Here is a 27,219-nt window from a genome sequence, read left to right on the forward strand (position 1 = left end):
TCACCCCCTCCCACCAGAGTCCAAAGGCCTCCCTTCCTGCAGCTGCCAGAGCACCAGGCAGGCAGCACGTGCCCCACCCCCACCCCCCAGCACACTGGGCGGGTGGCACATGGCCCCCTATAGCACCAGAGCGCTAGGTGGGCAGCACATGCCCTGCCCTCCCAGCCCCTGAGTGCTGAGCAGGCAGAGCTGCCCCCCACCCCCAGAGTGCTGAGTAGGCAGCAGGTACCACCACCAGCACCCCCTCCCCTTATAGCCCCGGAGTGCCGGGTGGGCAGCCCCAGCCACCCCAAGTCCCGTCACGCTTCCCTGAAGATGAGCAGCCTGCCTGGGGCCAAGGGTGAAGGGCAAGCAAGAGGGGGCCTTTCACATCAGAAAGCTTGTCTCACTCACCAGCAGAAGCTGGTTCAATAAAAGATATGACCTCCTCCTCCCCTCCCCCCCCCCCCCCCCCAGTGTCTCTCTAATGTGAATCCTGTCATTATGGCCCTGTTGGGTGCAGCCAAACATATTGAGAGCATGAATCTTGATCACTAGAGGAGGAGGGTAAATCTTGATGGCAGTAGCCTGCTGTTTAGTGCTTAGTCCACGCTGAGCCTGGGAGTTTTAATTTTGGCATGTGTATCCTGATGCCAAGCTATGAAGGCAGTGAAGTTTGCAACTAAGGTGAACACCGGACCAGCCTTATGGATGAGCACCATGGTGAGGGGAGCACTGTGGTCAAGGAGCAGGGTGGGTTTGGGATGTGAGATTATGGAAGGGCACTCAGGGCAATGGGCAGGGGGAGGCAGTAGAACCCAGGGGCAATGGGGGATGTTCACATCCCAGTACAGGCCCCACCACTTATAACAACAGTTCACATCCCAGTACAGGCCCCACCACTTATAACAACACCTGAGACCAGCTCACCAGGTTCAGAGAGGAGCTACCCCTGTAAGTCTCCACAGCCTGAGTTAAAGGCCCCAGCCCAAAGTTCAATCCCAAAGATGAAAAACAGAGGCATAGTTACATAGGCAAAAATATCACCTAGTGCATACTACTCCTGGGAGAATCTTGGTATAATATGTTGTCTCCTACGATACACTAACATGCTTGTCAGATTAAGACAACGGAGAGCTGTTCAAAATATAGATCTCACAGTTCTGTTTAACTCAGCCCTCGATCACTACTTAGTTACCTAAATCCAAGGACGAAGCAGTGTATGTGGGCAGACGATTACTATGTATTTTTAATATCCTTATGGGATATTACAAAGATCCAGCCACCAAGACATAGTCAGAGTCACCAGACTCTGTTTTCATTTAAAGAAAAAAAACTAAGTTTCTAGCCTCACACTTGCATAGAAAAACTTCCAAATGTGACCCAAGTCTAAACAGACATTGGTGTCGCTGAGTCACTAGGCAGCCTGCTACAACAGGCCTGAGGGGTGTGAACTGCACTGCTTCCCAAACAGCTCATTAGGCTTTAAAGTGTCAGCTTTAATGTCAACATTAAGTAGTCCACTGCTGGTCATTCTAGCAGATGGCATGGAAAGGGAATGGGCGCAAAGCCCTTAGGGAAGCAGGAAACGGGAGATGCTTAGTGACAGAAATACAAAGGAAAGAACAGAGGAAACTGTCCAAGACTGGGGGTGAGGAAGAAAGGGAGCAGGAGCAGCAGGAGCCTAAAGATAGATGCTTTTCTCAGTGAGTACTGCTGAACGTGACAGGACAAAATAAATTAAAGTTTAGTTCGTATGTGAAGGCTGTGTTCTCCCCTTGATCGCTCTGCAAACCTCCCTCTAACCCATAGTGGGAGATTGCTTATGGATGGAGGGAAGTATGAAATACAGAATGTATATCCCAGTCGACAAGGAAACTCCACTCCACAGACGTTTGACACCCTTACTCTGCAGTGCTAGTTCCTGATTCGAGTTCTGCCAGCTCAAGGAGAATAAGACAGGTGAAACAGCACAGAAAAATATTTTGACAGAAAAGTCAGAGCGACTTAGACAAAACAGACAGTAATGAGCCAATCCCTATTTGCTTCCATTAATCAAGGCTTCTCCCTTCTCTCTATTTAGAGCAGAGGTTTTCAAAGTGGGGGGCACGGAGGAACGTTTGAGGAGGGATGAGCGGCGAGACCAAGTGGCTCAGGCCAGCCCTGCATGGTGAGGCTCAGGGATGGAGCACCACCTTGACCTTCTGACTCACCTCAGCAGACCACCCAGACTGTAGGTCAGTGTCAACATCTACCACTGCTCCTGGCAGCCTCCACCCCCAATGCCAGCTCCGCCCACAGAGACCATCCCACATTCCTTCCCCCACCCTGAAAGCTTGAAGGGGGAGGGGCAGGTATTGTGTCTATTTTAGTCTAAGTTGGGGTGGGGGGGGGGAATAGATCAGCTCAAAAAAGTTTGAAAACTGCTGATTTAGAGCATGCAACATATTTGCTTTCCTGAAAAACCAAGGAGCTGAGACATGACAGAGGAAATAATGGAGCATTAAGGAAAAACATAGCAAATGTTAGAAGGAAAGTGTTTTTCTTCCTGTTGGAAAAGTAAACCCTGCTGTTTAGTTTATATAGCCTTGACCATCAGACCTGTAGTTACCATAGCTTGTAGATGCTGTCGCATCTTACGCGCATTTAACATGCGAGCAATTCCACCAGCGTGAGATGCGAGTCTGCTGTTCCCACTAAAATATTTGGGGGAGGAGAGGGGGGGAGAAACGGGACTTGACAGCAACAGCATGTCTTTAGGCCTGTGATAAGGTTCTCCCCTATAATAACCCTGGAGGATTGGCAAAAACAAACAAAAAAAAGTTTAAATAGTGTGTCTGCCTGGGAGTGAGTGTGAGATGGGAAAAGTGAATCTGCTGTTCCCACTACAGTACTCAGTCCCACTGTGCCTCTCATACTGTGCGCATCTTGCCGTGCATAGTGAGATTCTACTGTGCCTGTACTGTTTAAAGAGACAGTACTATTTTTCCTACTGTATAACATGGCTTCTAAATTCAAGGCACCTACTTCATCTGGTGCTCAACCGAAGAACAGCGATGTGTTCCAACGCTGGAGGAAAAACTGGCTGCGTGGACTTATTGAGAGACGGTATGCCCATCGCCAATGTGGCGCGTAAATACGTCCGCAACGAATCTAGCATCCGTGCCATCAAGATTCGAGAGACAGAAATTCGCCAAGCCGTGGCATCAAGTGCTCCAGTACCTGCTAAGGTGACGAGCCAAGTGCGTGATAAGACTTTAGTGAAGACTGAAAAGGCATTAAACTTATGGCTGGAAGACATGAACCATAAACGTGTGCCTATCAATAGCAACATGTTGCAAGAAAAGGCTCTTAGCATCTATGCGCTGTTCAAACTTCCCGCCGAAGAGGGACAGCCTTCTGATAAGAAGGAATTCAAAGCCAGCCTAGGTTGGCTTAACAGTTTTAGGAACCGCTTCAACCTCAAAAACGTGCAGACTACTGGTGAAGCTGCATCTGCCAATGAGGAGGCAGCAAAAGCTTACCCCGAACAATTAAAGAAAATCATAGAGGAAAGGGGCTATCTTCCGGAACAAGTTTTTAATGCTGATGAGACTGGGCTCTTCTGGAAAAAAAATGCCCACCTGCACTTAGATTTCGAAATCAGAAAGACAAGCCCCTGGCTTCAAAGCAGCTGAAGACCGTGTGACTGTGTTGCTTTGTGGCAATGCAGCTGGGCATTTAATAAAGCCGGGCTTACTCTACAGGGCTGCAAATCCCCGTGCCCTAAAAGGCAAGAACAAAAATCTCCTGCCTGTGTTCTGGCAATCAAATAAAAAGGCTTGGGTAACGGCAGCATTATTTCTGGATTAGTTCCACAAGTGTTTCATTCTGGAGGTCAAGCAGTACCTCGAAGAGAAGGGACTTGACTTTAAAGTGTTGCTGATCATAGACAATGCTCCTGGCCACCCTGCGGCACTCCAGTTTGCGCATAATGACGTTGAAGTCGTCTTTCTCCCCCCAATACCACACCACCATCCTCCAACCTCTCAACCAAGGTGTCATTAGCTGTTTCAAGGCCACATTCTCACGGATCCTTACTGCTATGGATGCTGATCCCAATGTTAATGTGATGGAGGGTTGGAAGTCCTTCAACCTTGCTGATTGCATCACTTATATTAAACAGGCAATGGATGCAATCAAGCCTGAAACAGTCAATGCATGTTGGCGAAACCTACGGGAAGACTCTCTGAATGATTTTAAGGGTTTCCCAACCATTGACAAAGAAGTGCAACTCATTGTTCAGGTGGCCAGGCAAGTGGATGGTGATGGCTTCGTCAACATCCTTGAGGAAGAAATTGAGGAATTAATTGAGGGCCACAGAGAAACATTGACCAACGACGAGTTAGAGGAACTGATAAAATCGTCTACAGAAGACGAAGATGATGACAAACAGGAAGAGCCAGCAACTTGGAAACTTCATACATTTTCTGAAGTGTTCCAAGCAGCGAAACACTTGAATGATTTAATTTCTGAATATGATCCTTCTATGGAACGAAGCCTCAAAATCACACGTAGTATTACGGATGATTTGAGACCGTACCAAGAAATGTTTGAGGAGCTCAAGAGACAATAGCGACAGTTGCCAATCACCATGGTTTTAAAGAAAAAACAACCAGCAGCAGCAGAGTCTACACAATCAACTTCTCGAGCTGAACCAGAGCCAACCACTTCGTCTACGACTCGCTCTCCATCACCCAAGCCCGGCCCATTGTCTCCTGGATCGACATCAAGCCCTGATGACTCAATAATAGTGTTGTCAGGGGAAGAGGAAGACTAATCATTGGAGTGTGTACAGTACAAGACTAGCAAGAATATCCAGGATGACTGGTGACTGTTCATATTTATAGTACAGCACTGTTTTCATTTTTTATTCTTTCATTCTTCTGTCTGTTATATAAAAAATACTGTAAAATTATATTTTGCATATGTAGTCTTTATTATATACTGTACATTGCTGTATACAATACATAGTACTGTACAGGGTTGTATACAAAAAATTGTACTTTATGGGTGATTTAAGGGATTTTCAAGGGTCATTTTGACTATACGCTGTTTTCACTTTACGTGCTGGCCGCGGAATGTAACCCCAGCGTAAGATGAGACAAACCTGTAAGGTGGAAGGCACAGGCTGCATTACGGGGGGAAGGATAGCTCAGTGGTTTGAGCATTGGCCTGCTAAACCCAGGGTTATGAGTTCAAAACTTGAGGGGGCCATTTAGGGGTCAAGGGCAAAAAACTGTCTGGGGATTGGTCCTGCTTTGAGCAGGGGATTGGACTAGATGACCTCCTGAGGACCCTTCCAACCCTGATATTCTATGATTCTACACTTGGAGACCTGAACTACTTCAAACACTCTTGCCCTTTTAAAGGGCAATTAAATATCATTGATAGAATCAAAATCTAAACCAGTGAAACATGGCAGTCTTTTACAGCCAATATAGAACATGCAGTCCTGCCAACAACTTCTGACCACAAGAAGGTACTACATCTATGGGAAACAGAGTTCTTGCTAAAGGCATCCAGGCTTCTAGCTCTTCACCTGGGGCAGGTAGGGGACCAAATGACAGTAAGTAGATATTAGCTCCTACCCATCAGTGGGTCCCATATAGCAACACTACTCCCCATATGATTGGGGGCCCCCACCCACACCTCGGGAAACTAGCTACACCTTCAGCATGTACTCCTACTTATATACATAAGAATTGGATGAGTGTTGCTAGGATTCTTGGCTCCACCCCCACCACAAGAGGGCACTCTTGTCCCCATCAAGCTTATCCTCCTTCATTCTGTAAAGTGGGAGAGGAAAACAATTGGGCAGGTATGAGGAGGAGTGGTGGTTAGGGAAGAGTCCACTTTAGGTCAGAGGGAGTGGAAGGTTTCCTTCCTCCTTCCTCCACTTCCTCTTGTCCCCTAAGCACCATTTAATTCTGATTCCTCCCCATCACACACACAATTTCTGCTGCCTGCCCTCCCTTAGCAGAGGCCCTGTTACTCCCTTGGCACAGCTCTCCCTCAAGATCCTCTGCCCTCCTACTGCTTGAGGAGGAGTAATGTGGGAAATTCTTTATCTTCTCTTCCCAGCCCAGGCTGCCCTGCGAGGGAACAGCCAAGAGTCTCTCACTCACCTCTCTCTCTCTCTAGAAGGGGATTAGAGACTCACACACCCTTTTACACACCCTACAAACATGACTCTCCTCACCATCTGTTTGATAGAAATAAGTTTTGGAAAACAGAAATATTAAAGCTATGAAAAAGATTAAGCTTCCATACTATTATTCAGCACAAGTGCCATTTGTTTCATTATGCCATTCCAGCCTGAACACACAAGTTCATGAAGCTGAAGGTCCCAGTGGGAAAGTGAAGCTAAGTTACATTGTAGGTGGGCATATCAAGTTTAGAAGTTAGTAAATATCTGTTCTTAGTGAAAACCATGTTCCTGAAAAGGAATAAGCAGCCCTTGCCATGGGAGAACCAATCTGTTTACAGTTCTTTGCTTTGAGAGCTCCATGGCTACTAGACAAGTACTAAAAATATGGCATTCTATTCACCTACTTACCTGTTACTTAACCCATCAGCAGGGTGAGTAAGTAATCTCTTGCTAGAGCAAAGAGAAAAAAAGGCTACTGTGAACAAACCCAGCTTGCACCTTCCATCTTTGGCAGCTAGCAAATAGGAACAAATTGCAAATGGGGAGGTTGAGACCAGCAACCCATTTTATAGAGTGAAGTGCAGATAGCAATGAATAGTAGCGACCACCAACTTGAACCAAATCTGTACCAGTGACCTTAGAGGTGAAAGGCTCAACACCCTTTTGCTAATCCAAAACTATCCAGACCCTCCTGAGAATCATTGGGGGCAGGGAAGAAAGAGTTTGAAATAAATTTAACTTGACAGCAGAAACTGCTATAGGCGAAGAACTATAGTCCATCAGAAAACAAATGCATCAACTAGAGACTCCAAACTGCCTGGCTCTGGAAGCCATCTGTACATTTGTGAAATGAAAGTGCTCAGTTGTAGCGGAAAGTTCATAATTCATTTAACAGCACCAAGCTCACACTATGACAAATCCATTACTAGGCTCAGAAAAAAGGGCTTGTGCAAGCTCCTCTCTACTCTAATAAGCATTTTCCTCCATCAAGCTGTTTGTACATAGACCATAGATTAAATGAGAACAGAATGGACATTGACCTAGATTCCTATATATTTTTATTGGTGCTTCTGAAGTGACCTTCACTTGTGTATCAATAGCAACACCTAGTGGCCAGAGAATAATTTGAATTTCTTCTGGCTGTCTTCTGATTAGTGTAGTGAGTGACTATTAATAGAATATAGCTGGACAAATAGTATTATGCGGTGAATTGCTACATTCAGGTGCTATAACTTGTGATCAACAATAGGTAACAATGATGTAAAATAAAATGAGCACATTTATTCATAGGTTAATCTAGTGTGAGCTCCCATATAACACAGGCTATAGAATTTCAGCCAGTTACCCCCATATTAAGTCCAATAACTTGTGTCTGACTAAAGCATGTCTTCCAGAAAGGCATCCTGTCAGTCTTGGTTTGAAAATGTCAAGAGATGCAGAATTCATACCATCCCATGCTTAAAATACCTGGCCAGGACCCTCTATAAATTTCCTGCTACTGCACAATTCTTTTAGACCTTACCATGATTTAAAGAAAACCAAACAAACTGGAGAACATACAGATACTTTTATTGCTCACCTTTTATACAACAGCACACTTTCAGCCATTTTCTTTCACAGCTTGACAATGTTTATGTACACAAAATCCCAGCAAGAAGCATTATGTGGCTTTCAGTAAAGGAAAAAAATGTCAAGACATCAAATTCAGCCAGGCTTCATTTTCTGCAGCAATAGTAAAAGGGCTTCCTCCAGGCAGGAATTAGTCTTTCCAGGCCGTAGTGCATTTCTTCAAAAAATAAAATTAAAAAAAAAAAAAAAAAAAAAAAAGGACAACCCCCAAAACAAATTGCCCTGAATTTGCTGAGCCAGTGGTAATAACTCGTGCATAAAACAAATTTCTGTTTGCTGTTCCTTCTAGCTGATTTCAAGTAAAAATTAGGTTTGTAAGAGGAGCAACTTGTTTTGGATGGATGCAGGTCAGTTTGAATTGCTATACTTAACTACAGCCCTACATACACTATCGGTTCACAACTTAGCTTGGTTTTAAAATGATCTTTGCAGATTCTGGCCGCAGGTGAGATCTCCAGAGTTGAGCAGGAGATACAATTTTCAATTAGTGGAAGATAAGGCTACTGAATGTGGTATCTGCAGTAGAGCTCATATAATAGATAAAACAGACCTATGAGTTAGAAAGCAATTTGAAAGCAGGTATGTGAGAGCATGAGTGAGAAACCTTTTCTTGATTAAGGTGACAGGGCAATAAAAAGCAATACTCAAAACTGTGTTTGGAACATATACACCTAAAGAATATTTAAAAAGAGAAATGCAGAACATGTAAAAGATAATTTAATTAATTTTCAATGTTGTGTGTGTGTGTATTACAAGTCTGACCAGAAAAGCATTGCTAGCATCAGTATATATACCCCCAGAATGGAAGGCACACACAGGAGGGTAATAATTTCAGAATGAAATGATTTGATCAAAGGGATTCCATCTAAAAAGCTAAACTATTGGTTTAAGGTTTGGTTAATCCCAGTGAAGAGTGGCAATTTATTTATTTCAGTCGAATAATAACAAAAAATCAGAGTTGTATGGGAACCTACAGCTTGCTTGAAGCAAGACCTCTCACCCAGACAGGACCTTGGCCTGCCACATATGGTCTTGTACTAATTCAAGAAGCATTAGATCAGGCCTCTGAAACTAGGTTTCTATTACTTGAGCTCTGCTGAAATGTAAGATTTAGTAGCCTCAGCTAGTAAAGTGTCTTCCTTGTCCAAATCCAGACTGATTATACTGATAGCCTCCATGCTGGAAGTGCTGCTCAAACTGCCCACCTTGATTAAAGTTCTGTCCACCTCTGCCTCCCCAGCCTCCTCCTGGGCCTCCACGGCCACCGCGGCCTCCACGGCCACCTCTCCCTCCTCCGCGCCCACCACCTCGATCACCATGGTGACCACCGTCTTGGTATCTGTTGTCTTGCTGGTAACCGCCGCTGCTGCCGCCACCACCCTGGTATCCACTTCCTGTGTATGAAGAAGATTGATAGCCTCCATAGCCGCCTCCTTGGTAGCCACCACCGCCACCATGGTAACCACCTGTTTGAAAACCTGCATCTCTGTAGTTGCTATCTCTGTAATTGCTGTCCTGATAGCCTCCTCCTCCGCCATCTGTCCAGCCTCCTTGGTGCTTGTTTCCTCTTCCTCCCCCTCTGTTTCCATGGTCATAACCACCCCGTCCTCCTCCTCGACCTCCTCGTTCATGACCCCCTTGTTCATGACCTCCTCGTCCTCCATATGATGAATCATAACCTCCTCGCCCTCCTCTGTCATGACCCCCTTGTTCATAACCACCTCTTCCTCCATATGATGATTCATAGCCACCTCTTCCTCCTCTGCCTCCACTTTGCTGTGGAGGACCATCTTGTCTTTTCTGCCATGGTGGCATCTCAGGAGGTGGAGGCTCGATTTCATTTGGTCTGCCCCCTCTGTCAGGTACTCTGCCCATTAATACCTGTAAAGGTAAGAAAAAGATTGTTTAAGGAGTTCTAATATCATGCAATCACCAGTCTAATCCAGTATGGCAAATCTTATGTTCCTAGTGAATAGTATATGCAACCTTGTTCCTATTACTATCATCCTTGTCTGCCCACTTCTTTCCTTTTGGCTTCTATACCTCCTTGCTGTTGTCTAAATAGGCAAGTAGGGGTAGGGACTGCTTGTACACAGTTTTTTGGGGTAGGGACTGCTTGTACACAGTTCAGTACAACAAAACCCAATCCTGACTGCAGTCACTGAGTGCTACTGAAATACAGAAACTTTCTTTAGTTCTTTGTGGGTGACATTTCATGTTAACTTTCGAAGAACAGATCCACTATAATGTAATGAATATAAGACTCAAGTTCAGGGTACAAGTCAGGCTGATTAGCCTGAATTCTCAGGGGGGAAAAAAAGGATTTGGAGGAGCATGTGTAATTCCTTAATTTATGCAATATTCTTTCCACGGCAACACTTGCTCTTAAAAAAATATGCACCTTAACTATATAAATTTAATCTAATCAGAACTCATACGAGACTCTAAATAGCAAAACACTGATTTTGCAAACAGATTTATTCCCATCTAATTAAAATCCATGCAATTAAATGATTGCATTCACTTTATTCTAGATGTGATGTTAATGACATCAGAGCAATATCAACACCTGCAACCCTGATAGTGAAATGATAACACCACAAATATACAAGTAGCTTCCTCAGGGCTTTCTCGCTCCCTGTGTGGGTTGACTATGAAGTGCAACTGTAACATTGAGGTTAAGGGAGATATTATGAACCCCTTACTGACACAGAATAGGATCACATACCAGGATGAGTCCCACTGAAAGCAAAGGGGGTGCTTGTGGAGTATGATATTATTCAGTGTGTGTGACAAACTTTGACCCTAAATATTAGAAGTTACAATTCCTAAAATTACAAACTAATTCAAAGTACACCATGCACTTTGCTTTGGTGCATAAGGATCAGCAGCAAGAAGATAAATTTCTCATCACATATTTTCCAGTTTACATTTACTTTGACGAAAAATACAGATTATTATTGTGTTTAACACACTCACTCTTTCATTGGGACAAAAATCTTTTTTAAAAATTTAAAATGTAACTTCGTACCAGGCTGTGAACACTGTCATTTCATTTGCCATCTCAGAGCAGTCACTGACGACATACCTTATTAATGGCACACACCGTCTTTTCTCTGATAGACCCACTGCTTGTCCTCATAATCTTGGACAAATCTTGCCGAGCTGCCAAGAGGTGAGCAATGGAAATAGTGCACTTGGTAGTTAAGAGGGCACGTTTGGGTTGGTAGACTTTAGCCAGTTTCTCTGTTTGACTCTGTTGGAGGAAAGAAAAACAAATGATTCAATTAGCTATAGGAATCAGTATGTGATAGTGTCTAGCCAAAAGATCCAGATCAATAAACAAACTAAATAAAAATAAATTTGTGTTATTAAAATACAAGAGGAATATCAAAATGGTTCAGAACCATTTATTTGAATTTAAGGATTCCTGTAACAAGGACTGTGAGAGCCATTTTTTCACTCTAGTCACAAGAGGATGATAATTCTAACCTGATTGCCAAAATGTTACTTTGCACACATTTTCTTGTTACAGCTGAAAATTGTTATAAGTGAGAAAGATATTTTGTTATGCAGCATTTATGTATTTGTCTTGAGTAGGCAGTCAGTATTATCAGTTACCTATGTTAGAAAAAGAATTTCAGCTAATTAATACCCTCACAATGCCAATGAAAGTTATTGATTCGGATAGTATACATCTCCTTTTCCTTTTGCACACACACAATTCCTAAACAGTCGATGTTTAAAAAAACATCCAAGTCAGTTTTATGCTAGCCATAAATGTCCCTACACTGTAAGATCTCTGAAGCAGAGATGATGTCTCATTTGCCTGTAAAGCACCTAATTACATACCAATGTGTAGGAGGTCATAAAAAGGAAAGAGATCATTTATTTTAGGGATGGTCTGTTATGGTTTGTTGAACCATAATCAGATTTAATTACACTGGGATAATATGTGGCTATTGTGTTTAACATCTCAGTTTTAACCATTATTTAAGTAGCCAAAGCTATTTACTGCTTTGCATATGCCAATTTCTTAAATATGTCACCTGTTATACTAAATAATAAGAACCTATTTAACTCTTCCCAACTGCTGCTATAATCCTGTTTCCTGTTCTCTACTAGATATAATTCCCCTGGGTAACAAACTCTGTATATTCCAAAGAGGGCAGGAACGAAAGAGCGAGTAGACCAGTGAGTTGATGATGGATCCTTTGAATGGTCAAAAAACTTCTTCTGGGCACCATCCTCATGTCATCTACTGAAATTCATAACTGTCCAGTTTCCTTACATAGTTCTAATTAAATAGTGTGTCAGTGTGTCATTTGAAAGGGTGGGTGGTTCCTTTCACATTTCTCCTTGCTTGGTGTGAGTAAATTGTTTGATAGGCTAGTAAAATATTCATGTTTTTATCAATTATGATAGTACAGGTAAGTAGATGTGCATGGGCTGGTAAGTTTACCTGGACATTTTTCAGAGTTGCAGAATCTGTTTGAAAAATGCTTTCCCTATAACTTGCAATGCCAATTTTCCAGGCTGTAACTTTCTTTTTTTAAACGTTTAGTTAAAAGAGGAATATTTTACCTCATTTTTTTCCTAAGAAGCCACTCTGGTTCACATGTTGCTTCCGCTGCCATCAGCGGTTCCTGTTTCCTGTGTTTGAGGGGAGCTACAATTGACCAAGGTAATGAAAGTTAAAAAAACTACTTAAAGGAGAGAGATTACAGGCAAATAAAGGTAAGTCACTCTGAAGATGAACAGTCAGAAGTTCAGTTGGGAGAAAATAGCAGTTTATTACTTTCCCATTCGCATCCTCCTCTATTGCCTTCTGTCATTAACAGCTTGCTCTCTTGACCTCCTGCCCAAATGTATCAATGGCAAGGTCCCCTATCCCACCAAGTAACATGCTCAATACAACCACAAGTTAGCTGCATCTAGCTTTGACTAGCATATCATCAAGACTGAACCCAAATTGAATAGGATCAGAGATACAATTGGGGATAAAGGACAGTGAGGGAATAACAAAGGTGTGGAGCAAAGGAATAACGGGGTGTAACTGAACAGTAGATCGTCTGGGGAGGACAACATTGGGTGAGGGCAGGTGGATGGGAGAATCTATTCTCCCCGCTGAACTCCTGATATTTTAACATCTTCAGGGTGACTTAACAAATTTTAGTTTTCCCATCTCTAGCTCCCCTTCAAGGCAGGAAACAGGAATGATAAGAGCTGTAGTGGGTAGATCAAAGTGGTTACTCAGGAACAAACAAAGCACTGTAAAATATTCTTTTTGAAAACCAAACAACTTTACACTTTTACATTAGCAACTAAAGGTAAAATGTTTACCATAAAGATAGCAAAACTGAATGACACCCTTACTTTATTACCTGACACTAAGCAAAGACAAAGAACAGAATAGCTTGGGAAAAAGAACAGGAGTACAGTATAATGTTTTTCCATTTTTGACCTACAATCCAAACACCTGTAATCTTATATGAAGCTAACCTTGAGGTGAATACACATTCAATATACAGAGCAGCCATAATATTTTAGTATTCTTGCACTAATTATTTCTTTAACCTTAAAAATCTCAAATACATAAGACATAATATAAGTCAGCTAAGATAACAAGGTCATTTGTCATCAAATGTGAAATCTATTTACAGTTTTTATCTGTACTACTAAGCAATTAGTTACCACTACTGCATTCTTTGCTTCTTAATGAAATTATAAAATGGAGTTTTTAAAAGTTCATATTTTAAAATGAATACCATATCTTTGAAATTTGCTAGGAAAATAAATTTTAAATATAACATATTGCCAGTGCTTAAATACTGCGCACATAGTTTTCCCTATGTAGTTTAATTGCAATCTCACACACAGTTCAAGCTATTTCCCCAGCCGAGACATTGTCCTTAGTCCTCCCTTGTTGTGTTCATAACAGCTCTTTCAATAAATTTCTACTGAAAATATAGCGAAGAACACTGTGCTTTTCCTGAACTAAATTTGAACAGCTGATCAAACCTTGGACCCCTGCAAGACACTTCTTTTGGGGAAAAAAAAAAAAGTCAGGTTTTGCAAAACTATAACACAGCCACAAGTCCCCAGGTGTTTTTAACACAGTCCAAAACTCAATGCTCACTTTCAGCTTCTGTTGAAACACCCAAAGTATTAAACAGCTCTTCCAAGTTTGTCAATGAAACCTGACGTATCTCCCACTCCCTTCCATCACTTGTGTGACACCTATAGCCCTGTCTGTATGATGGTAGAGGATCCCAAGCCAGAGAGAAGATAAATACAGAACAATTTATTTTTAAGCTGTTGATTTTTAAGTAACTTATTTAGTCAAAAGACATTGGACAGGTGACTCTACATCATCTGGCTAGGAAACTCACCTACCCTGATGGCTACCTAATTTATGTGGTAGTGCCAACTAACTGCACTATTATGGACCTTGTTTAGACAATAGTGATAATTTTAGAAGCCAAATTTATAATGCTTGTCATGCTATGTTTAAAATAATCGTTCCCAATTTTTGCTATCAATATATTTGGAATTTTGTCATAGGGGAGATCAGGTAGTTAATTGGGTATGATCATTCTGGTTTCTAAACTAACTTGAGAAGGGGTTGAAGTCACATCACACTCCATGGTACAATTCAAGAACATAAATACATCCCAAAATATTACCTAACAGCCAGGATGACCGAGCAAATTGCAGTGCATGGAAACCATTCAAGACAGCCTTACATAACAATAATGTATCTAGGGATCTGGGCTTGCAGATGCAGCTTGATTTTGGGGAAAAGTCAGCGCTTTAGCGGACAGCACAGACTTTGGTACTAAGTAAAGAGGTGGTCAGAAGGAGGATTCACTGACATGATTCTTCAGAAACAATGCAAAGAAGAGATTCTAATCTTGGTTTCCTTGGTTCTAATGGCAGATTGTTAGACTTTTCATTCACTGTCACATTAGTAATCCCCTCTTACCTCTGGTATTTTTCCTTCTATTTATCCATTTAACTTTATTTTTTGCTCTCTATACATAGTTATATGCACATGTGTAGTTACTAAATCATATAACAATCATCAGTTTTAAACAGAATTTTGTAGTCCACTTACTCTGTAGTAAACTTCTTCAGAAATCCATAAACCAAAAATATTACACCAGGGGATGTTTTCCATTAAGTGCAAGGAAAGTCATTCTCAAAAGATATTTTATATAAAGCATAAGTGATCTGCATGTTCAGCATGTTTATAGAAAGCAATTTGTACCTTAGCTCTATCTGACCAGCCAAACGACTGCACAGTTACATCCAAACGTTTCACTAACAGTTTTCTCCGAACTTCATACTCATTGGCTATGGCTTGGTTAATTGCTTCAATTTTTTCCTGAAATGAAGATTCATGAGTGTGACACACACACTAGATTATTTTCTAATTGCAACAATAAATGATAGACTCAATGGTATAAACGGATTCAGATATTAAACACAGATTTGACTTTAGCACACAATTATCTACCTATTAAACATTCTCCAGTCATGGAATTGGGCCCCAAATGCAAGCCCCAGCTGCTAACACTGCTTCCCTGATGGCCATGAAAGCTCTACCTTCTTCATGGCAGCCCAAGTACAGTCTCCTATCGGCACAGTGTTCAATGTTGTTCATAAGGTATGAAACTCCGCACTTTTTTCAAGCTGCTGGTTTGCTTCCTCCAGTATTTTCCAGAGCAAACAAGTAAGGAGGAGAAAAATATGAACAAGGTATAAACTCAAAGAAATGCAAGGATTTCTACCCTCAAGTGCTAGGGAGTCTGAAGTCCCCAGCTCCTCAAAACTAAAATAAGTGTCTTTAAGACAAGAGATGTGGCCCTAAGAATAAAAAACAGTACTTAGATAATTGTTTGAAATACTGTATAAGGATCTTGATTAGAGCCTAGGATGCAGCAGAGACAAGGCAGCCTCATGCAGCAACAAGACGTTCCTTTATGATTCATATCAGAAAAAAAAGACAAGATACCACTGGAAACACTATGGCTTCTCAGGGTGGCAACCAATGGTCCCTGCTGGGGCAAAAACACAGACATTCAGCGCTAAAGGGAATTCTTGTCTATGTTTTGCCAGGAGTCTGTACTCAAGATAACCGATTTAAAAAACAAACAAACAAACCCACAAAGTGTTTGGTAATGCTACCAGACACAGGAGACAAAAAGTCTCTTACCCAATGAGCCGGTCCCAATGGTTTCTTCAGTAAAGGTTTTCCAACATGGCCAGGTGGAACCTTTGCTAAGGTTTCTTTTAGCTGTAATAAAATATATTGTGAATATGCTACAGTGGCCATAAACACTGCTTTTCAAAAATCAGATTTAGGGAGGGAAGGACTGGGCATTATATAGGAAGCAAAGGGGGGCCCTTTGTTTCGATAGAGGACTGTCCAAAATACATTGTGCTATATAAAGATCCAATCACATCTCAATCACATTTGTTTCTGAAAATTCTTAACTCTTATTGTTACAAGTAATATAGTAATCTTAGATAAAAGGTAGAGAAAATACATACAAAGATCAACAGACTCCATTATGACCTCAGAGATAGGAAACATCTGTGATTAAAATGGAAAATCATACATTTGATAAGATCTATTTCCCTTTAAACGCAGAAACTATCCTATATATAATTACTGCATAGCTTTCTCAATTCCAGAATATGTTTTATATGAAGACTTCATGGAAGTAGGATCTAAAAAGGGCCCCTCTTGTAATAAAAAAGAAATTCTTCAACATGATCATTTAAATTATATGGCTGATCAAATGATTTGTGTGCAGCTACTATATCATCTTTCCCATCTCAAAACTACTAAGAACACAGGTATAGAAATAGGATAAAACACTTGGATTGGAGGAAAAGTGGGTCAATGAGTCACAAAGAAACTGCCTCTTTCCATTATTGCAAGTCATGTTTCTGAATTTATGCAAATACTCTCTTCAGCGGCCTATAAAATGTAAGGCCTGGTTTCCCAGAGGTGCTGAATACCTGCAGCTCCCACTGAAATCAATGGGAACTGTAAGTGAACAGTGACTCTGCAAGTCACACCCCAAATAAAGCCACTGTCATAAAAGAAGCGATACTTTATCCAAACTCTTTGTTTTTCTTGTTAAGTTTTACATTTTGCTTATGGTTTCCTACCAGATGGTAATTTGTACATTTCATGAAGTACAAACCATTTCAAGAAAGTTGTTTTCACCTTTTCAATATACTGGCAAATGCATCCCTGGTCCTCTCTTAAAATTTAGGAAACTTTTCCTACCAATCTCTGTCCCCGCCAGAACATGCCCTTTACAACCACCAGAATTGCATGTAAATATCTTTCTGATTTACAAAATGTTGTTCTTCCAAAGTTGTTTCCGGAAAACTGGATGTCAACTGAAAGATTTCTGAGTTTATAATTGTAGGTATCTGTCTGTTTCATAATCATTCTTTATGACTGTGCTATTTATTACAACACACATTGCCAATTCCTATCTGTTTTGCTTAGTAGTTCAAAAAACCCAATACATCCAGAACAGCAGAACTAATGGTTGATTTAAACAAGCTGCATATTTGTCGTATGCATGATTAACAAGATTGCCAGCTACAGTAACCTTTGATTTCCAGCAGTAGAGACTTTGGAATGCACAAAAGAGAAAATACAGCTCTATTTCAGATGCTACAGTGTCAGATTAAATTTTGCATATTAAAAACAAGAAAACCTGTAAGTTCCTTCTCTATATGTTACTATTATCACTGTATATTCAAGTCTAAATTTTCACTACTTCTGTTATTTTAGTTTTGGCTTTCATTCAGATTTTGTCAATGAAAGTTGACCACTACATTTCACTTTTGTTTATAGTCAGTATCTAATCAGCTTCACATTTTGGTTTCTAAATACTACCAAGGTTTGGATTGCAAACACTGCAAATTCCCTGAAAAATAAGTTTCTGCTTAATGTTTTTTAAAAATTCACTGAAACATCTCATTAGGCTTTCAGTCTGTTTTCACTACAAGACCACTTTGGGGCCTAAACTGACTTAACAGTACCCTTTTAAGCTTAATAGACTTAGCGTTGCCGTTATTGTGAACCAAGCAAAAAAGTGAAAGGGAAATTAATTACGAAATTTTTAAAAAGTATGAACTCTAGTATGTCATTTTTACATAAAAGATTCTGATCATACAGATATAAATACAAAGAATTATCTATAGAGCACCTTCCATCAGAAAAAAATCTTTGCCAATGTTAATGAGTTCATCCATGTGAGATAAAGCATTTTCTCCATTTTACAGATGGGGAAATAGAGGCACAGAGATCTTAAACTGCCTTTCCTGAAGTCTCAAATCCATGACAAAGCCAGGATCAGAACTGTGATCTCCTGAGTCCACATTATCTTTCCCCTCTTAAATGAAGGCAATTGCCAGAAAACAAGTTTGGAAAGCCAAATTCTCTTTAAAGACTTCCAAATGAGTCATTTCTAGCAACTTTGACTCAGCTGAAGTAGAAATTCCTAAAAGGCTTCTAAAAGGGGGTTTTGAGACCTTAGTAATTATGTAAACTTTAAGGGACAGATAATGTAAGAAAGTTACATTTTTGTTTACAAAAAAAAAAAAAAAAAAAAAAAAACCTAGTACTATAACAAAGAAAAAATATTTTCCTTTTTTTGCCCCCCAGTTTAATTTGCGTATTTGACCACACACTTCACTGTTTCCCCCAGATAGTCAGCTTTCCCTTTGCTCTTTCAAAGAGCAACAGGGTGAGAACACACTTTTGAAAAAAAAAAAAATAAGGAAAAGGTAATTAAAGTCACAAGAAATGACAAGGGGGTTCTAGGGTAGGTGTTCACTTGATACTAATTTTAACTGACTAGATTTCAAGATGATAGGTCCCTTTAAAAAGTTGTTTATATATCTAAGTAGTAATAAAAAACAAGTTTCTCCTTAACTTACCTGCCAAGACCTAAGTTAGGTGGTTCTGAGAAACCCCAGCAACAGGTGATGACTCAAAGACCTACAGCAGCATAAGGAATACAGAAACCCTTTATGATAATGAGATAGCCACAGCCTTTGCGCAGGATACACAGAACCCTGACCTCAGGTCTTAACAACGAAGAAGCCCTTCAGTTCACCTTTAATATCTGCAATTTCTTTGTGACTCATAGCGCATTCTGTAAACCATATTAATCCCCCAATACTAGAAAAGTTTCACAAGAGGCAATGGAGCTAATTTAAATGAAAGCAATAATACTCTAATATTGTACTTTTGTTCCTTTGGATCTTACTTTTTTTTCGATTCCACTGAAGAACTGGAACATAGTTATGTTGGCTGGAGGCTTGGACATGCCTAATGCAATACAAATGCCTTTTAGCTCCTGAAAGACCTCGCTACCACCTCCTTCTTGTGCTTTTTTTGGAGGGGCGTTCACACACAGCATTCTGGCAGCTTCCAGTTCTGAGATGAGGTATGCTGGGGTAAGAAAATTAGATTTCAGAGTAAGATACATCCAATTTTAAAATTACTGAGAATTAAAGTACTTACAAGTGATAAAGGCACAAACAGAACATTTTAGAAAGATTTCGGACTTTAATTTTTGAATCCAAAGAAAGCTCATATTTATAACAATCACTGGGTAGGAGTATTTGGTCCTGAGGGGACCACTGAGAAGGGGAAGCTCTAAGTTGGAGGCATCTGTGGCAACTGGCAGTCCTGCTGAGAAATCCCACTCCAGTAGATTTTATTATACGTCTAACAGAGCATGGCTCTTCCCCTGCAAGACCTTTGCAGAGTGAGCAGTGTTGATCGGGAACATGGGAAAAAAGCAAGAAGAAGCTAGCACATGGATTTACAGCCAGGTTGATAGGACTCCCTAAAGTCTTGGGTCAAAAAGTGGGACGGATAGAGGTATAAATGAAAGACTGGCAGGGGAACCAGGATTGGAGATCATCCAAGGAACTGGGGAGCTAGGAACTGGGAAACAGTTAAAACAATCAGAGCTATTCTTGGGGGCAATGGAGACACTGTAAAGAAAGCAGGAACTGATGCTGAAGCTGATTGTAGAGAACTCTGCAAAGCTTTTCACATGAAGACAGCAGGGGGATGGCATCATATTGCAAGTCAGGGATTTACCACCCCTCCGCCCCCCCCCAAAAATAAAAACAAAAATAACAATAACCCCACAAACAAAAATTTGTGAGGTGTCTGCTTATGTACAAGAATTCATCATTATGTTTAATGTCAGATTTGATTATGTAACCTTAGTTTGTGATTCCCATAATTTTTAAAGTTTGAATTAAATGTACATTGAGATGTACATTTTCTCTTTAATTTCACTTAGAAATCTCAACAGTAATTTAGAGTTCTTCTGTTCCAAAATACAATAGGGATACTATGCGTAGAAATTAACAAGAATGTCACTTTTTTTTTGCTGTTTGGAAACAGCAAAAAAAGATACAGGGGCTATTTATAGAGGAGGCTGACACAGAAAAACTGAGGATCCTCTCCCCAAAAGTCAGGCTTTGAGATGGGTTTTAGGGGTGTGGAAGAGGGAAAGTTCTTAACCGTCCACCACCCATGCACTCCATCCCAAGAGTCAGGTAGAAGGCAATGATAGAGGATTCAAACTGATGACAGATCTACCAGTCAGAGTCCGATACAAAAAGTGAACCCTCTGAGCAAAGTCCAAGGTCTTTACCCTGACAGGAATCTCAACATGCTTCCCTCTTCCCAGCATCTTGTAGAGAGGAATGCAATAGGCTTTTCACCAGGTCATTGCCCCTGGTCTTCACAGGTGCTCTCTCACCCTCAAATCTTTTCTACTAGATACTGAAAAGTAAGTTGCTGGTAAAAAATTTTAAGACTTGGCAGCGTAATGCTACGCCTTCAATTCTTTTGTTTGGATTTTGGCCTCCTTTTGAAATGTAACAGAAAATACGTAAGTGAAATTCTTAAGAATTACCGAAAAATTATTCACTGCTTTTATGGGAAACAAATAACACAATACCACCACTATTCTGTCCCAGAATCATAAAAATGAACAGGAGCGGGAATCTTTGCATTCGCAGGCCTCTATGAAAATGTTCCCTTTAACTTACTGAGCAGCAGGAGGCAGTTCTTCTGATTGAGAAGGCGTTTTGTCACGTCTCCTGATGTTAGTGATGCATATGGACAGTTCATTTCCCCCAGTAGCCCACTCACTTCAAGTTGGAACTCTTCTGCTTCATTTGGACCTTTAAAAAAGCAACTTGTTTAATCAGTTCAAATATTTATAGTTTCCTGATTTTGTGAATATAAATTAATTAGGAACTATAGGACTTTGGAGACTAGGGTGGTTTGGTTAAAAAAAAATTTTTTGTGGCTATAGCAGAGAGTTATTCATGCTAAAGGAGTATCAAAATGAAAATATTGCTGTGGGTGAAAGCCGCAGAAGTCCTCTGGGTTTTCAAAGCTTGGGATTCAGCATGACTGATTTGAGGACAAGTAGTTCCTCAGTGATTGCAGAATTATGCTTCCATTTGCTTTCTCTCCCAGTCTAGGAACTTTTCACTTAGTAGCCATATAAAGTACAGAAGTTGGAAGTAATGATACCACAGACCCCAATCTGGAATCTGTGTGGAATCTTAGTGTCACTTAAATATCAGAGCGATAGGCATCTTAGATTTAGATGATTCTGGTTGAAGTGCTCTTAGTCAATAATTAGGAATTGCTGGATAAGAAAGGTCATGAGTACCACAAGCCTACCCCTTTTAAGTTTACATTTATGACCCTCACCTACTTGCTTTTTCTTAGTCAGAGGGACAGTCAAGTAGCTTAGGTGCAACATTTAGATTGACAAAAAATGTGTTTCTTGTGCTAGAGCCCAAGAACTAAAGTGAAACCAAGGGTATGTCTTCACTACTGGATGGATTGGTGGGCAGAGATTGATCCAGCGGGGATCGATTTATCGTGTCTAGTCTAGACGCGATAAATCAATCCCTGAACGCTCTCCCGTCGACTCCTGTACTCCAGCTTGGCGAGAGGCACAGGCAGAGTCAACGGGGGAGCGGCAGCAGTTGACTCACCGCGATGAAGACACCACGGTAAGTCGATCTAAGTACGTCGACTTCAGCTACGTTATTCACGTAGCTGAAGTTGCGTAACTTAGATTGATCCCCCCCCCCCCACCCCCAGTGTAGACCAGGCCTAAGATAGCTTTTCATCATCCAAGCTGAATCTAGTACAAAATGTGAATAGAAAAAAAAAAGTTTAAAATTGAGCATTTAAAAAAGGGACATCAACTTGAAAATATTATTATAAGCCCAAACCAGACAAAATTAGGATACCATTTACTAGCACTACAAATATATAAACCTCGATATATATTGCCCAAGTTCCTGAGAATTTAGGAACAGGCACCAAGATCCAGGTTAGTTCTATTTTTACTCAGCCCCTGTAGTGGGAACCTTATAACATGCAAGATCTTTTACTGCCTCTATTAGTAATGTATTCTCACTAAAATGAATAAAATATAGGGAGATGAGGATTATTGGAAAGAACACACTAAAGAGAGGAAGTAGTGAGGGAAAATATTGAAAAAAGGAACAGCAGGAAAAAGAACGGAAAGAGACAGGACACTGAGAAACAAAAAGATATGTAGAGACAGTGAGCAGATTTCAAGTTAAAACTCTCTTTTTACATTAAGAGTCCATTTGCCAATCTCTGTGGTTTTATATTTCCCTTTAAAAAAAAAAGTCTTATGTGTTGAAGTGTTAAATGCTTTCATTAACAAAAGGGAAAACTAATTGTACCAGAGAAAATTACTGCACAAAGTAAACAAATGGAAAATACAGAAAAGTCTGTAACTGAAAAATTAAAGAAAAATATTAGGGTTAGGTGTTACTTGTAACAAAAATAGGTTAAAAAGTGTATACAATCCCACAAATACTCAGAATTCTGTTGAATACCCGTTAAAGATAAAATATGGATTCTGATACATAAAGTGTAAGTCTGAAGAATGCCAGAATTAGAGCTTATTAAAAAGCTCAACAAAATTGTTTTAAACATTTTCTTGAAAGTTTTATTTAGTTTTTCCCCATTAAAGATAAAAAATGATGGAAAATTTTAGATTTCCAAGTCCTCCCCCACAGAGCATTTCATAATTCATTGTTTGTCTTCCCTTTAAGATAATCAAGAGTAAATAGGAAATTGAGGCAAATTTTTAGTTATTAGAGCATCCACTCTGGAATTTTAAATATAATTTAATACATCAGATCCTCAAAGAGTTGTAAAAAAGTTATTTTGAAATTTTGATAAATAAAACTTTGTTTCCTCCAAAAATAAGAAAGGATTCAATAACTGAACACACTCATCTCTGTGAAAATCAGTTAAAGGAAAACATAACTTCAGTAGAAAGTTCATCCCAACAACAAATTCAGTTTCTGCACACTGATGCACACTGGATCAGCTTGAAAAATGAGGAAAACATCCAAAAACTGATAGGATGCAGACAGTACTCTATGGTACAATTGATTTAACTACCGTCAGCCCAAATCTATAGAACACACATCTATAAAAGTGCATTAACTGCACAATTTTGTTCTCAGGGCTATGGTTACTTACTGTTAGTAGCTTGCACATTTTCTTCTAGTTTACAGTATAGCCTTAACTCAGACACCAGCCAAGCACAGAGTTTTGTAAATTCAGGGGAACTGGCTCCACCAGAGACTGCTTGAGTCAGCGCTCCATCTTCTAACAATGGACCTTTGTAACTGGCAAGCAAAATTAAAAGCACAACTTATTAAGCATCTAGATTATGACCTAATTCTGCTATAGATTTTATTTATTTATTTTAACGTCTATGTGAACATGTAAGGAATATCACCATTATATCTAAAGTGTTGAAAATACAGGTAAATGTCACAAAAATTCATGAGTTTAACTATGGGGAAACAGGACATTAAAAATGTTTGAGTAAAACAAATGTGACAGGAGTCAAAATGTTTTCATTTGGAGCAATGCTACCAAAATATGGAGTGCAACTTCTATCATAGATCTTAGTTTATTGATCTATTCTTTCTGCAATTCTAAAGTACCTCTCTGGAATTATTGCTTCATAATATGTTGAGTAATTAGTGCCTGACTGTTCTATTGCCCCCCCCCCGCTTTTTTATTGCCGAAATGTCATTTACTTTCATATTTTTACTGGGTTGCCAGACAATGCAAATTAGAAACACTGGATATAGATGTTATATAAATAGTGGAGGAATAATTTTCTGTTGAATAAAAACTTTAAAATGGACATTAATAAGGTGAAAAGTTGTCTCTGTATGGAGAATTATGGGCCAAATTCAGTCCTGGCATAAGTAGGCACAATTCTACAATGGGAGTTGTACACACTATGTCAAAGCTGAATCTTATTCAACTCTAAATGCAACACATTTTAGTTATTTACTGGTTTCAGAAAATAAGCGTTCTGGACAACAAAAGAAGAACAATTTCCCCTAACCTTGTAAAGGCACAGATTACAGCTTGTACTCTGGTAAATATAAAAGGTGCTAGATTGTTTTGATGTAATATACCCATCTGAAAAGGGATCAAAGAAACCTCAAAAACAATTGAAGTTACCCTGATACCTTGAAGAAGTAAAACCTCAAAGGACTAAGTCCACTTTGACAACTGGTGCAGTCAACTCTTGATAGATGTCAAAGATGACAGATGTCTCAACCAGCATACGAGGGCTCTCATCCTGCAAAGATTTGGGTTGTTACTCACAGGGTGTAAAGTTACACACATGAGTAAATCTTTGCAGGATTAGGGCCTAAGTAGTTTGTCAAGTGAAAGGCCCACTCTCTGATTCTCCTAGCAATTCCCTCTTCCCTAGAAATGCCATCCCAGCTAACATCTCTCTCATAATCTGGCTCCACTCCTGCAGTTCTTTAGCTAGCAATCCAATCTGTTGCTGACTGAAACTTCAATCTCTGCCTCTCCATGCTCCATAACATACATATTTCTGCTCCTCTTCCCTCCAGTAATGTCCCTGGCTCTGGTTGCAGTACTTCTCCTGCTGCAGCCTCATGTAATCCACAGTTTGACAGCATTTTTGTTTAGTCCAGATGGCTCAACAAAGCCACACTGGGCCAAATTCTGCCCTCCTCCATTACATCTGTGTAACCTCCTATTGACATTGAAAGTTAAATCAATGTACTCCCAGAATAAAGAATTTGGCCCAGCATGCTATAAAGATGACCTGAAAAAAGAAAAATTGGCTTGTGTCCTTTTAGTCTTCTTCATTTGTTTTCCTCCCTTCTCTGAAGGGAAGGTTTTACTCCTCCTTCTCCCTCCCCTGTTAGCATGAAAGCGTATGTTGATCAAAGAACTAATTAAGTGATGACATCACAAGAATCAAGGGAATGAAAGCTGAGTAACTTAAAGCAGAAGGGAATTTTAACCAGAGACCTAACTTTTTAAAGCTGTTTGGTTTACTTGTTTTTAACAACATCTATTTAACTTCAGTGCCTAATGAATACTTTGTAGTAAAGCATCCTTTGTTAAACATTCAACTAGAAAGGAAGGATTCTCCACTGGTCAGGGCACTAGCCTGGGACTTGGGAAACCAATGTTCAATTCCCTGCTCTGCCACAGACTTCCTGTTTGACCTTGGGCCTCAGTCTATCTAGGCCTCAGTTCCCCCATTTTACAGATGGGTATAATAGTACTCCCTCACCACTCAGTGATGCTACAAGGATAAGCGATGACTCAAACACTGCGGCAGCTCCTTGTAATGTTTCAGTGTAGACACTACTTACGCAGACGGGAGGGGTTCTCCCATCTGCGTAGGCAATCCAGCTGGCCTAGAGGTGGTAGCTAGATTGATGGAAGAATTTTAAACCAGGGGTTAGGTCGGTATAGCTACATCTCTCACGTATGTCCATTTTTCAAACCCCTGAGAGATGTAGTGATTACAATGTAAGTTCCCAGTGTAGACCATACTGCACTCATAGAATCCAAGTAAGTAACCATCGACAGACAGAACATCATAGCCCCAAAAACTAAGTCTGAGAACCCAATAGACATGCTGTACTACAACAGAAAAATTCTCTTGCAGAAAGAAAGAAAAATCTTTTAGGGCTGCTTCTCCGACATTTCAAAACCTGTAAAGTCGGGTTTCTTCTAGAACAAAGATTTTCCGTTGAAGAAGTTGAATCCCTAAACCCCACCTCTCCCTCTGCCACTAGAGGAGCCCCTCACATGTGCCAATGGAAGAGGGAACAATAGGCGAGTGTCACATTGGCCACCCGGAGTTAACATGGAAACACGAGCACAAGGAGTTTTCAGCCTCAATCCCCCTCACAGAAACTGTCAAGTCACCCACGAGATACAGATCCACCTCCCCCCGCCCGAGCGCAGCACTGGCTGGGTGTGCCGAGAGGGGGTAGCCGGTCGCACATGTGTATGCCGCGGAAGGCCACCTACCCTAGATCCTCCAACGACTCCAGGATGTCGCTCTCCATGAGCTCGAACTCCATCCTCTGCCCTGGCACCCACCGGCCTGTTTCCTTGCGAGGGACAAAGCTGGCACCTGCACAGCAAAGCAGAGTCAGTCACCAGCGCGCCAGCCCCTTCCCCGGCTACAGCCCCGGGCCCGGGGCGAGGCCAGCCCACCCCGCTCAGCTGCAGCCCCGGGCCCAGGGGCTCCTCAGCCGCGCCCCCGCTATCGCTCCTGCCCAGGCCGGGGGTCACCCCCGTCACCCTCCTCCGCGCCCCGTCACCCTCCTCCGCGCCTGCCCCCTCCCCTGCCGCACGGGGCTCCCCCGACGCACTCTGCGCAAGCAGCTACCAAGCCGACTGCCGGGTTGGCATGTCAGAGCGAGGGGGGAGGAGGGGAGCAGGCCCCCGGCCTGACCTCTCACCCGGCACCGGGAGCTGCCCTAAGCGGTGCCTAACTCACATCACCGCCTTGTGTTCTTTTAGCGTCTCCGCTACTCTCAGTTTCTCTTTCAGTGTGACCGGTGATTTTTTTTTTAATTTCCGATTTTTTGTTTTAATAGCAGAAACGGCCCCTGGAAGAAAAATATTTTTATCAGGCAGCGTCTGGCAGCCTGGAGACGAAGGACCCCCTCCTGTAGAACCCACGTTGGAATGTGGAGGGTTCTGGCCGTCTGGAGACAGTGAAATTAAAGAAACGAAAGGATATGGCGCGGGAAAAGGGACAAACTTCAACAGATAGCGGCCGCGGTCGCCTGCGCCAGAGGGTGCTTGTGCTAGGACTACAAGTCCCATCATGCAAAGCGCTAGGTGGAGCTCAGCGGCCGTTGGATTCCAAATCTGCGCGTTTCGTCATGGCTAAGCGTGCATTCATTAATAACCCAGGTTGGAAGGAACGCGCGTGTCTCCACTTGCAGCGCGGGCTCCCATGCTCTGC

General features: G+C 41.1%; 1 protein-coding gene and 1 long non-coding RNA gene across 3 annotated transcripts; one reads left to right on the forward strand and one right to left on the reverse strand.

Annotated features, from left to right (window-relative positions):
• Window positions 1-504: 504 nt before the first annotated feature.
• LOC135982455 (uncharacterized) lies at window positions 505-4,936 on the forward strand. The gene is made up of 2 exons (XR_010599811.1): window positions 505-2,216; window positions 2,999-4,936. It is a non-coding gene; the product is annotated as an uncharacterized LOC135982455 (long non-coding RNA).
• A 2,785-nt stretch (window positions 4,937-7,721) lies between these two features.
• On the reverse strand, window positions 7,722-27,007 carry FAM98A (family with sequence similarity 98 member A). Of its 2 annotated transcripts, none has more exons than XM_005296280.5 (9): window positions 26,746-27,007; window positions 26,271-26,376; window positions 23,418-23,566; window positions 20,915-21,049; window positions 19,105-19,289; window positions 16,017-16,097; window positions 15,069-15,185; window positions 10,887-11,054; window positions 7,722-9,679 (listed from the first exon to the last, which is right to left on the reverse strand). In XM_005296280.5, the coding sequence occupies exons 2-9, from the start codon at window positions 26,321-26,323 to the stop codon at window positions 8,918-8,920; spliced, it is 1,650 nt and encodes a 549-aa protein (XP_005296337.1). In that variant the 5' UTR covers window positions 26,324-26,376; window positions 26,746-27,007; the 3' UTR covers window positions 7,722-8,917. The 2 variants fall into 2 exon arrangements, with proteins under 2 accessions (XP_005296337.1, XP_005296336.1); XM_005296279.4 differs by lacking the exon at window positions 26,746-27,007 and adding an exon at window positions 26,618-26,744.
• Between the last annotated feature and the right edge of the window lie 212 nt (window positions 27,008-27,219).

Source organism: Chrysemys picta, chromosome 3 (genome assembly GCF_011386835.1).
Source record: "Chrysemys picta bellii isolate R12L10 chromosome 3, ASM1138683v2, whole genome shotgun sequence".
Classification (NCBI taxonomy): Eukaryota; Metazoa; Chordata; order Testudines; family Emydidae; genus Chrysemys; species Chrysemys picta.

Bases quoted from the DNA above. Each gene is read 5' to 3' on its own strand.
- FAM98A (XM_005296280.5), bottom strand. From the start codon at position 26,323: ATGGAGTTCGAGCTCATGGAGAGCGACATCCTGGAGTCGTTGGAGGAT. The intron at 21,050-23,417 runs GTAAGTAACCAT...GCTTTTTTAAAG, and splicing joins AAATGTGCAAGCTACTAACA to GTCCAAATGAAGCAGAAGAG. The intron at 9,680-10,886 runs GTATGTCGTCAG...TTACCTTTACAG, and splicing joins CGGTGTGTGCCATTAATAAG to GTATTAATGGGCAGAGTACC.